The following is a 12,749-nucleotide window of genomic DNA, read 5'->3' as shown; positions in this document are numbered from 1 at the left end:
ATGGAATCTAAAAAAAAAAAAAAGGTTCTGAAGAACCTAGGGAATAAAGACGCAGGCATGGGGAGGGGGAAGGGGAACCTGGGGCGAAGTGAGAGAGTGGCATGGACTTATATATACTACTAAATGTAAAACAGATAGCTAGTGGGAAGCAGCTGCACAGCACAGGGAGATCAGCTCGGTGCTTTGCGACCACCTAGAGGGGTGGGATAAGGAGAGTGGGCGGGAGATGTAAGAGGCGGAGGATATGGGGATATATGTATGCATATAGCTGATTCACTTTGTTACACAGCAGAAACTAACACAACACTGTAAAGCAATTATACTCCAATAAAGATGTTAAAAAGAAAAATGGAAGTATTTCTGCTCTAATGCAACACATGCATTACTGGAAAACTGTACCTACTGCAAAACTGTGAATTTAAAAATAATAAGGTATGTGAGAAAAACAGGGTTGGAACAAACCTAAAAACCTATGCAGTTTTGTAAACAGAGGACTAACAAAACAATAGCAATACTAATAAGAGTACCAGAACAATTAAATCTCCACAGACATTTTCAGCAAGATGATACCTTTCAGCCTTAAATCCTGAGATGCTTTTTTCCTTCTTCACGGTCAGGACACACAAGTTCTAAGACATATCAGTTTTATCAAAACTATCGAATCCAGTGGATAGCTAACCCCATCAATTAAATTTTTTAGCATGGGGTGGGGTCAGGAGAGGAATGTCTTCACAGTTTTTTTTCATTTGTATCCACAACTTCATCACCATAACACTGTAGAAAGTGAAGCATTCATGAAATCCTCCAAACTAGCCACTTCTTTCACTAAAGAAAGGTACTTCTGCAGGATTTTCAGCTTCTTTCTTAAAAATAGTCATACTTTCTCTTTAATAGCGATCATTTCTTTTTCAGCCCAGAACATTAATATGTTGGGGAAAAGAGCATATGAACTCCACTTTACACTGACACCATTCTCTCTATCCGATGATGTATGAGCTAACTCACATTAAGGAAACTTATACATAGGAAAGCAAGCTGCATGGAAAAAGCTTATTTTCAAAAAGAAACCAAAACTTGTTGAATTTAACTCTTGCTGCATGGAACTTCGTCGTAACAGTCTCCCTCTCCCTCTCTCTGTCTCTCTCTCTCCTTTTGGTGGAAGGGGTCATTCTACCAGTAGTTTATATTTCTTTTGAGATAAGCTTCTCTGACTTTTCCAAATTTGGCATATATCAAAACAAGACTGAATTTTTTATAAGAATCTAAAGCAGATGAAAAGCAACAATCAGGTTGTGAGTTCAAAGGCCTCACAATCATGGTATAAAGTAATGTGTAGAATCCTAGCCAGAAGTCTCTTTTTTTTTTAATATATAAATTTATTTATTTATTTTTGGCTGTGTTGAGTCTTCGTTGCTGTGCGTGGGCTTTCTAGTTGTGGTGAGCGGGGGCTACTCTTCACTGCGGTGCGCGGGCTTCTCATTGTGGTGGCTTCTCTTGTTGCGGAGCACGGGCGCGCAGCCTTCAGTAGTTGTGGCTCACGGGCTCTAGAGCGCAGGCTCAGTACTTGTGGCACACGGGCTTAGTTTCTCCGCAGCATGTGGGATCTTCCCGGACCAGGGATCGAACCCGTGTCGCCTGCATTGGCAGATGGATTCTTAACCACTGTGCCACCAGGGAAGTCCCTAGACAGCAGTCTTAAAATTAACAATTGGAATTTTTTTATATTCTTCAACATTTTAAATTGCTATTCCAATTCAGAGTCTTACTTTAGTACTCTCATTACAATTTAATCAAAGATTACTTTAGGTTTAGTGCCTCACATAATTATCATCCATTGGTCAAATGTTCTTCACTGATACTTCTTTGTATAAATTCCTTTGCCTGTCCTGACACTATTTAACAGCAGCATTCCAGAACTTGATCAATTTTTAGCCTGATCTCCAGGAAGCATCTATGTGAAAAGCCACGTAAGTATCATATACAAGATTATCCCAGAGGACTGTGGAGGCAGCTGTTTGACGTGATTGTACTAGTAAAGCAGCAGCAGCAGTGAGATGAGTTCTAAATGAAAACTGGTTGTGGTGTCTTCATCCTACTCATCCTCACTTATATCTCTGTAGGGTATTTTAACACCTGCAGGACACTTTTTTTCTAACATCTTCATTGGAGTATAATTGCTTTACAATGGTGTGTTAGTTTCTGCTTTATAACAAAGTGAATCAGCTATACATATACATATATCCCCATGCAGGACACTCTTGTACCAGGATATGTTTGGATAGCCTCATATCAATTGAAAAATGCATATTCAGGGGCAAAATGCAAACTATGCTTTATTAGAATAACTGAAGCAGAGAGATATTTTTAATAAGCTAAAAGCTGATACTGTCACTTATGCTTAGAGAAAAAAATAATGTATAGAGATTAATTTCCACAAAAGCAATCAGCCAAAGTGTGTAGAAATCTGGGAAGAACATCTCCTCAGAAATTAATAAAAATAACTCTCCTGTATTATGGGTGGCACCTTTGGTGCTAAAGCCGAGTAATCCCTAGACAAGCTGTAAAATACTGTTTGGAAGGCTGAATTCAGACATATATGAGTTCTTAACTTTAAATGTAAAAACGGATGTGTATGTGTTTGTTTCTTGGTTCCTTTGTGAATCAAAGTATCACAGGTCAGGAGGATCTGGTTTACAATGTCCTTTCAGTTCTCAAACCTTTAGTTTTGTTCCTTTTATATTTTAACCTTTTACTTTTAAATAATTTCAGGCTTATGGAAACGCTGTAACAAGATTATTTTAAAATTCCCATTTACCATTAACCCAGACTCCTCAAATGTTAACAGTACAAAAGAGATGTCCCTTTACCTTTAAATATGTCAGATTGTACTTCTGCAAAACCAGGACATTCTCTTAATTAAATATAAGTATCAAAATCAGGAAATTACCATTACTGACAGAATACTATTATCTAGTCTACAAAAATTTTTTTAGAAGAAATGCAAATGTTTTTTATTTAAAAATTTTTTTTAATTTTTTGGCTACGTTGGGTCTTCGTTGCTGCCCGCGGGCTTTCTCTAGTTGTGGCAAGCGGGGGCTACTCTTCATTGCGGTGCATGGGCTTCTCATTGCCGTGGCTTCTCTTGTTGCACCACACAGGCTCCAGGCGCACAGGCTTCAGTAGTTGTGGCGTGTGGGCTCAGCAGTTATGGCTCGTAGGCTCTAGAGCACAGGCTCAGTAGTTGTGGCGCATGGGCTCAGTTGCTCCGCAGCATGTGGGATCTTCCCAGACCAGGGATTGAACCCATGTCCCCTGCATTGGCAGGCGGATTCTTAACTACTGCGCCACCAGGGAATTCTCTGAGTCTACAAAATTTATTCAGATTTTCTCTACTGTCCCAATAATGTCCTTTATAACAATAACAACAAAATTCTGGATCATTTCAGTTTTCATGTCTCTAGATACCTGTAATCTGGAACAGTTCCTCAGTCTTTTTTTTGTCTTTCATGACACTGACACTTTTAAAGTGTACAAGCCAGTTATGTTGTAGAAATCCTGCATTTGGCTTTGTCAGATGTTTCCTCAATGAGACTCAGGTTGTGCTTTTCTGGCAGGAGAACCACAGCAGTGACACTGGGTGCTTCTCAGAGCATCCTATCAATAGGCAGGGTTATCAGCCTCTCCCTTTACTGGTGATATGGGTTTGATCACTTGGTTAAAGTGGTATCTGACAGGTTTCTCCACTGTAAAGTTACTATGTTTCCTTTGTAATTAATAAATATCTTATGGGGAGATACTTTCAGACTATGTCAGTATCCTATTTCCAATAATCTTTTACCCACTAGTTTTAACATAGATATTTTTTCTTAATTCTCTGCTCTACAGAACTTTCTGAGTTTAGCATGAAGCTCCTTTATCTCATCTCTACCTGAAAAAAAAAAAAAAAAAAAAAGGATGCTACAGCCAGCATCCACTCTGCTCTCAGTTCTTTGAGGCATAGTTAAGATCTCAGGAATACACTCAACCTCTACAGCAGGACCACAAAAGGACGCTCACAAATAAAGAAGAAACCAAATCTATCTTTCTTTCATATGAAAATGGCAGTATACCCTTGAGGGATTTTGAGCTGGCAGTTGAGAGCTGTATAGCATTCCTTGTCTTCAGTGCTCAGGAAACAATAATCCAGTATTATATTGAGTTTTATATCAAAATTCCTATACTTCACAGTTAAAAAACTCATTAGGGAGAGTAATATATGTCTAGCAGCAATAAGATAAATACTTTACCTTAAACATTTTTCTTGAAATTTTTAGTAATTTAAAATATTTCAACTGTTACCATTTTTTCAGAAAAGACTTGCCTCCCCTCTTCCAAGAAAAGAGTTCTCAGGTGAATTTTTAATCCCCCCTTCTTTCTACATCCACTCCTCTGACTTAAAAGTTCTTTTTCCTCCCCTACTCAAGACCTATATTCCTCGAGTGAAGCAATCTGGCGAAATCTGACAAAAGGTGGAGGGGTGGATGAGAGCCCTTGTAATCCTACATTCTATAAACCCGTCCTTACCTGCTGTGGAAAACAGGTGCGGACTGAGTGTTCTGTGTAACCAAAAGATGGCCCTTCAAACACAGCTGTTGGGAGCTTCAGAACTTCCTTCAGAAACTGGTCAAACTTGCCAAATATCATTAAGCCATTGGAATCTGACATCTGGGAGAAAACATCTATGAGAACAAAACCAAATAAAGTCAAACCATAAGGAAATATCAACTCTTTATAAACAGCTCTATGTCATTTGTATACCAGTCCAAAAGCATCATTAAAAAGTATCATAAAGTTATGATGATTTTTAGTTAACATGTATTCTCATTCTCATTAACACTGTGTGGTTACTTTGCTGATGAGGCCTCTCTTTCCCACCCACTTAATAGTCTACCTAAACATCACATAACCACTCATGTACGTCTACCTACCTACTCTTTTTGAGCATACATAACTGGATAATATATAACTTTTTATTTTATTTATTTACACCTCACTTTATTCCAAGAACAATTTGTAGCAGCATATCTTTATCTCTTACATTTATGTACATATTTATATAAGACATATACATCTTTGAGTGTATGAATATATTTGCATATTGGTGATAGGGTATGAAAGAAATTGTATTGTATTTGCATATTCATATACTAATGATGTAATATATTCCTGTGTAGTATGTTTATGTAAAATATTCCATTTAGTAAGTTCCAGAGTAGAATAAAAAGAACTCATATAATCTCTTCTACCACAAGATACTTTGATACTATAAGATCCTATTTTTACATTAAGTCTGACCCAAGCAGCTGGAAAGACAGTTCCAGTAATACTACTATTTCTTTATCTCCTTGTAGAGAGTTTCCTATCTCCAGTTAGTTATTTCTCTCTTCTCACCCATAATTGGGGAGAAAAGGAAAAATAACCAGGAGCTCAAAACAACTTGACAACTTTAACCTAAGTTTTCTTTTCAAACTATTCAGCTTTCTTACAAACAAATCAGTGAGTTAAATATGCAGAGAAAAATAATTTCCTGAGGCCTTTCCAAACATGGCATTTTTAAAAATCATATTCTATATGTTCATAATGAACAGGTATATTAAAAATACATATGTATCCCAAAGCACCAGGTGTAGGAAAAAAACAACCATTAAAGTACATTAATCAAAGAAAGATAAAATTTAGATCATCAACTCGACAGGGTAACTTTTAAGGCATTAGAAAACAGGAAATTATCAAGGAATGAAAATCTCCAGTACATTCCTCTCATAAGAGCTGCTAGCTTGTAGTTGAGGGAAAAGTATTAAATACCTATGAGGTGGGGAAAATCCAACAAGAGGCTAAAAGAAGTATGGTCCTAGTAGAAAGTAAAATCAATTAATTAACAAATATGCACTAGTAGTCCAAGTGCCAAGTACTCTGCTAGGTGTTTTGAAAAACAACAAAGAAGTATGACACATGGTCCTTATCCCCCCCAAGAAACTTTCAACATAGCTGGAAAAAATAAGATACACATGTAGCAAAGAAGAATAAAGCACTAAGCTGACTCTAAATAGAACAGAAAGAAGGGAGGCATAAGATATTTGTTAAACCTCACCATTTGCCAGGCACCACAACAGGTAACTATGGCTGAGTCTGCTGTAGACACCCAATATTCTTATCTCCTTCCTTAGTAACAGAACACTAATTTTATTTTGTGCAGCAATGTACCCAACTAAGAGATTAAACTTTGAAGCCTTCTTCTAACAAGCTGCAGTCATGTGACTAGGTGTTTGGACAACGAGACTATAAGCAGAAGGGTTGTGAGAGACTTCCTAGAAGGGTAGTTAAAGAAAGCTGACTGCACTGGAAATAGACCCTTTCTTCCTTCCTCCTTTTGCTATCTGGAATGCAGCTACGATGGCTGGAGCTTCCAGCAGCCACCTTGGACTATGTGGTAATCTCAACTTTTATGTAGAAATCATACACTAGAATGATAGAAAAGAAAGATATAGAAAGCCCGGGTCCCAGATGAACATGAAACTATCATACCAGCCCTGGACTACATACTCCTGGACTTCTTTTATATACGAGAAAAATAAACTTCAACTTTGTTTAAAATACTGTTACCTTGGTTTTTGTTTTCATGTAGCAATCCCCAATATTAAGTATTACCACAGTTTACTAAACATTACCTCATTTTACTGTCACAAAAAGGTGTGTGTGTGCACATGTGTATGCACATAATTGTTTAAATTTTATAGATAAGGAAACTAGCTTAGAAAGGTTAACTTTCTTAAGGTCAAAAGTTACTAAGTGGCTAAATCAAGATTTAAACCCACACTTATCTGACTGCAAAGACATTCCATTACATCACACTTCTTCAAAATATAGTGTAGAATAGATACAAAAACACATAGGGAGGAACTGTCAAGAAAGAAATTTAGAAGCCTGGCCTTGAAAAATAGAATTTGGAATGATGAGGTGAAAACAGGCTGGGGGTGGGGGTCTGGGGACACAACTAGAGAAGAACAGGATAAATAAAACAAATGAATAAATATAACAAAACAGAAACAGACTCACAGATACAGAGAACAAACTGGTGGTTACCAGTGGGGAGGGGCAAGATGAGGGTAGGGGATGAAGAGGTACAAACTACTATGTATAAAATAAATAAGCTGCAAGGATATATTGTACAACACAGGGAATATAGCCAATATTTTACAGTAACTTTAAATGGAGTATAATCTCTAAAAATATTGAATCACTATGTTGCACACTTGAAACTAATGTAATATTGTAAATCAACCATACTTCAATTTAGGAAAAAAAAAGGAGAGTAGGATAAAAGTCTCTGTGGCAGGAATTTATAGAGTGTGTCTATTAGTGGTGGTAGGCAAGAAACAGTGCATCAAAGAGAACATTCTGACTATGATAATTTATATTGTGAAGTAAAGGTAAATATAGACTGAATAAGAAAAGTATGTTATGAATGAAAACTTTGAAAGAGGAAACAATTTGGATTTGGTTTAAAAATGCTGAAGTAGGGAAGAAATATTTAGAAAGTTAGGTTTCAAGAAAATTAGACTGTTAATGACTGGCAGAATGAATAAAAAAGAAAGAATAAGATTGGCGACATCAGCTAGAAAACCCTGTAAATAATGCACAAGTTAAGGAAGTGAGAGTCAGAATTACAGGAGTGACAGTATTGAGGGGAGGGCTTGGTCAACTCCAAGACATTTCAATGCAGGAAACTGAAGTTGATGGCAAACTGGATTAGAGAATAAAGGAAGTTCTAAAATTAGGATTATTTTAAGCTTCTAGCTCAGAAAAATGCTGACAACCCTGACTGAAATAACCAAATTGAAGATAAAGATACTTAGCTTTGAACATAACTGTATTTGAACTAATCAGCAAATTTCCAAGTAGAACTATCCTGTACGCAGTTAGAAGCAGAGTACTGGGCTGCAGTTCGAGACAGCAGATACAGAGTTTGGAAGACATTACCAATTATGTGAATAACTGACGTCCTTTGAAGGAGGGAAGAGCATCATGACTTAGTTTTCAAATAGCTGGCAGCTGTTCTCATAATGAAGAAAATAATCATCCATTAAATCTGAATGAAAACTAAGGGGAAATATGGGATGTGGCAGACACTGCAAGGTGCCTACTACTCAGTATCTGTTCTCCCATTTTCACTCCCGAACTGAACTCTGATTAGAATGGCAACGTGTTCCCCTTAAAAATTACTTCCCAGACTCTTGTGCACGTCGTAATTCGGAAGTGAATTTGTGGAAAAGCTTTTGCTTTCCTGATAGAGGCATCTTTCTTCTTTCTACTTAAAATGAGAATAAGGCGCAGTAAAGAGCAGTCACTTATAATCCTAGGAGGAAAGCCATACGGCAGAGCAGGAAGACAGGGGGGACCCAAGTCTCTGATGACATCCCTGAGTCATGGTACCAACCTTGAACTTGCCAGCCTCTGAACTTATTGTTGCATGAGAAAAATAAATCCCTATGGTTTTATGCGCCTGTTAGTCAAGTTTTCTGTTGCCACTCAATGTATTCATAATGGAGAAACTAGCAAGTTAACTAATGGTAGAAATATTCAAGACCAGAGACTTCAGCTACCAAGTGTATGTTGATAAATACACATATGCAGAGCTTCCAATCACAAAAACATATGTGTATACATCCACACCACCAAATCTACACCTAACTCATTCAGAGCAAGAAAGGAGTGATGAGATAGCGAAATGACTAACTTCCCCCTCAAAAAAAGTATTACTTTCAGTTATACTTAGTTACTAGGTCATAAAATAGATTCAAAGTAGTAAAAAAATTTTAATCAATGAAAAAAGAAACTATAACTTAATAGGCCCACATTACACTAGTAAGAGAACAAGCAGAAACATGTTTGTTGGTTGGTTGGTTTTAAGAGAAAAACTGGTAGACCTCAAAACTGTTAAGTAATTACTTAGAAGTCATGACTCCTAGAGCTACTTGTTTAAAACAGTTTTTTTGTTTTTTTTTTTAGATTAGGCTTCTCATATCTGTAACAAAAACACTGAAAATAATTGCTAATTTTTTATTGTAAATGAAATATAACAATTAATCTAAGTGTGATTTACTATATACATATAAAAATACCTTACCAAAGAAATAAATAAGAGACAATTTAATAAAAACATCCCCAAAATTAAACGAGTCCTTTAATTAAAGCCATAAACCCTTCTGGCATTAAGGGAATAAACTGCTTCCCAGATCACTGGTTAATTTCCCCAATAATTCTCTCTCTATTTATACATCTCTGAAAGAATGTATGCTAATTTCCCATTAGTTGTTTCCAGATAAAAATACAGGCTTTCTCCCTTGTGAAAAACCCACAATCAAGCCCTTACACACACACGTGTACAAACTTTTTAAAATATTCTGTCCTGGGCTTCCCTGGTGGCGCAGTGGTTGAGAATCTGCCTGCTAGTGCAGGGGACACGGGTTCGAGCCCTGGTCTGGGAAGATCCCACATGCCGCGGGGCGGCTGGGCCCGTGAGCCACAACTACTGAGCCTGCGCGTCTGGAGCCTGTGCCCCGCAACGGGAGGGGCCACGATAGTGAAAGGCCCGCGCACCGCGATGAAGAGCGGTCCCCGCACCGCGATGAAGAGTGGCCCCCACTTGCCGTAACCAGAGAAAGCCCTCGCACGAACCGAAGACCCAACACAGCCAAAAATAAATAAATAAATAAATAAAGTAGCTATAAAAGTAAAGAGAAAGAGACAAAAGTGTTTCACCACTGGGCCATTGGTTTTTAAAAAAAAAAAAAAAAAAAAATATTCTGTCCTTTGTGTAGTGGCAAAATAATGTTACTATTCTACCATCTTCACACGTTTCAAATTTTTTTCTGGTGATAATGACCCTGGCTTTACTCATTGCATCTATCCATCTATCCACTCCCCTCTCATCCCCACATGACCAACCATATACTTTTGCAAGATGATAGGGCTGTTTACAATAAAGACTCAAGTCTATAGAAAAGAAAGCCATTTTCTTCTATATGTTAGTTTTCCTGGCAAATGACTCTCATCTTCTCCTGTCATCTTTCTACCAACTGAGCAACCTAACCCACAAAACATGTATACACATCTGCATGTTTATAAATATCTATATGTAACTAAATCCAAGTGCATATTTTATTCCCAAACTCATGAATATTCCTACATCATTCATTAAGTCAGAGTGAGGCTGGAGGATGGGATTCAGCCATGCCTTGGGCTTCTAGTGTTGACTGAGTCAGGAACTACCTTAGACAAGTCTCCAGGCCTTCCTTGGTTTTTGTTTATCTTTTTCTTTTTCATAAAATGCAGACGTACGACTCATTTCTTACTTGCTTCTAGCTCTAAAACATTTTGGTTATACGAGAAATGTGAATATGGGCAAATATTCAGATTAAAGAGTCACTTCGGGCTAATGAAGTGAAGACATGATTAACAGAAACCAGCCAGGATAAATATGCAGTGACAGGTGGTTAGAAGACTGTAAGAGAGGATGCTAAATTTTGAACAGGTGAAACTGCTTAATTATACTTCAAAGGTTGGCTCCCTACAGTTTGTTAATGAAACATCAAGGAAGCAAACAATTGAAATGTTAGAACTGCCAGCTCTGAGAAAAAACACCTCAGGTCATCTTCTCTCTGGCTGCTCCAAGTGTGGTCTATCAAAAACACACAAAAACATAAGTAATATAAATTATTATTATAAAACCATTTTTATGCTATAACCCAGAGAAAATACCTAACAGTGTTATCATTTTGGTATATTTCTTTCTTTTCCTAAGTGCATAATAAATTTTTATTTAAAACTATATTACATTTATGCATTTTGATCTGAAACATTTTTTTTTAATTTATTTTATTTTTATTTATTTTATTTATGGCTGTGTTGGGTCTTCGTTTCTATGCGAGGGCTTTCTCCAATTGCGGCAAGCGGGGGCCACTCTTCACCGCGGTGCGCGGGCCTCTCACTATCGCGGCCCCTCCTGCTGCGGAGCACAGGCTCCAGACGCGCAGGCTCAGCAGTTGTGGCTCACGGGCCCAGTCGCTCCGCGGCATGTGGGATCCTCCCAGACCAGGGCTCGAACCCGCGTCCCCTGCATTGGCAGGCAGACTCCCAACCACTGCGCCACCAGGGAAGCCCCTGAAGCATATTTTTAAAGGCAGTATATTCAATCGTGTCGGTATCCCAAAGTGTTAACTGAGCTCTCACTTTTGGACACTAAAGCTGTTTTAAGTCTTCATATATTATTAAAAGTGTTGCAATAAATATATGTAGAACCTGGGGTACACCTCTGGTTAACTCCTCATGATAAACTCAAGAAGCAGGCTGAGTCACTGGATACAAATATTCTTACAGCCTTTCTGACACACTGTTAAACTGCCCTTCAAAATGGTGGCACCCGTTTTCTACAGGATTTAAAAATAAATTGCAGGAATCATCTGCTCCTATCTTTCAGTGCAAAACAGATGGGGTTTGCATAAGAGATAAGTTCCTTAGAAAACAGCAGAATGAGACAAAGTAAATAAATCACAGTTAAATTAGTTGATAATTAAGTATGGTTTAATAAATAATGGGTTTTACAGTCTGTAAATTTTGTTTCTCTGAGTTATTTTTTGGGTTTCTGACATTATTGAGTTTTCATCATGCTGATAATCAAAGTCTGTACTCTGATTATAAATCATTGGTATTCAGAATCCTGACTTAAGTTGCCTTTGAATCTAGGATACAGTCCCTAACGGTCACAACAGTTAACCATTTATCTATAAATGAATGCTATCTGGGGACAGAAACTCTCTTAAGAGAGACCTGAAAAGTCTAAGAAATGTTTCTGGACTTCCTTCGCAGTCCAGTGGTTGGGACTTTGCCTTCCAATGCAGGGGGTGCAGGTTCGATCCCTGGTCGTGGAGCTAAGATTCCACACTGCCTCGTGGCCAAAAAACCAAGACGTAAAACGGAGGCAATACTGTAGCAAAATCAATAAAGACTTTTAAAAAATTGGTCCACATCAAAAAAATCTTAAAAGAGGAAATGTTTCAAACTAAAAACACAAGTATTAGTTAAGTCATTTTCAATGCCATCTTGACACTAAAACAAGCAAATAAACAAAGACAGATCAAGGAAAAAGGGGAAAAAATTAAAGGAAAAAATTCTAAAATAAGAGGTAAAAAGCAAAAAGATAAAAATAAAAGTAGAAATGCTGAGGCATATTCCATAAGTTAGAAAAATCTAACTTAATGGGAACATTAACAGAGGTAACAGAAGTAGAGTCAGTGGGAGGAGGCTGCAGAAACTAAGAACAAAGACAAGGGAACAAGTAGGAAGAAAAAAGTGAATAAATGGTCAAATATCATTTTATGTTACAATACAGTGTTACAGCTACCTTCTTCTACACTATTATTCAGCCACCTCAACTAAGTAGGACATAGCTGTGACTAGAAAGCAAGGGAAAAAGGATTCTCACAATAGCCAAAACTACGAAAGTGAGTGCTTCTCTCAATACGAGTAATCACTTCGTCCATTCTCTAACAGAATAGAATGTTAAGAAGGCTGGTTATGTTTTCTCTGTCAGTAGCATATGAAAAGTAAATCAGAAGCAAAAGGAGACTTCTTGAGACTGGTACACTGATAATACCATCACATTTACCAGCGATAAAGGACACGTACACACACATACACATGCATATACC

At 37.5% G+C, this 12,749-nt stretch overlaps 1 protein-coding gene across 29 annotated transcripts in view; it reads right to left on the bottom strand.

The window, feature by feature from the left end:
* The window catches only part of DTNB (dystrobrevin beta), a 255,206-nt gene that overhangs the window by 174,110 nt on the left and 68,347 nt on the right, over positions 1-12,749 (bottom strand). For all 29 annotated transcript variants that reach the window (XR_009009899.1, XR_009009898.1, XR_009009901.1 and 26 more), the window contains one exon: positions 4,564-4,718. Coding sequence is in view for 20 of the 29 variants with exons in the window: in XM_057558169.1 (XP_057414152.1) it covers positions 4,564-4,718 (155 nt within the window). In the remaining 9 variants the exon portion in view is untranslated. The remainder of the gene's footprint in view (positions 1-4,563; positions 4,719-12,749) is intronic.

Source organism: Balaenoptera acutorostrata, chromosome 12, assembly GCF_949987535.1.
Source record: "Balaenoptera acutorostrata chromosome 12, mBalAcu1.1, whole genome shotgun sequence".
Classification (NCBI taxonomy): Eukaryota; Metazoa; Chordata; class Mammalia; order Artiodactyla; family Balaenopteridae; genus Balaenoptera; species Balaenoptera acutorostrata.
This window is presented reverse-complemented; position numbering and strand designations above follow the sequence as displayed.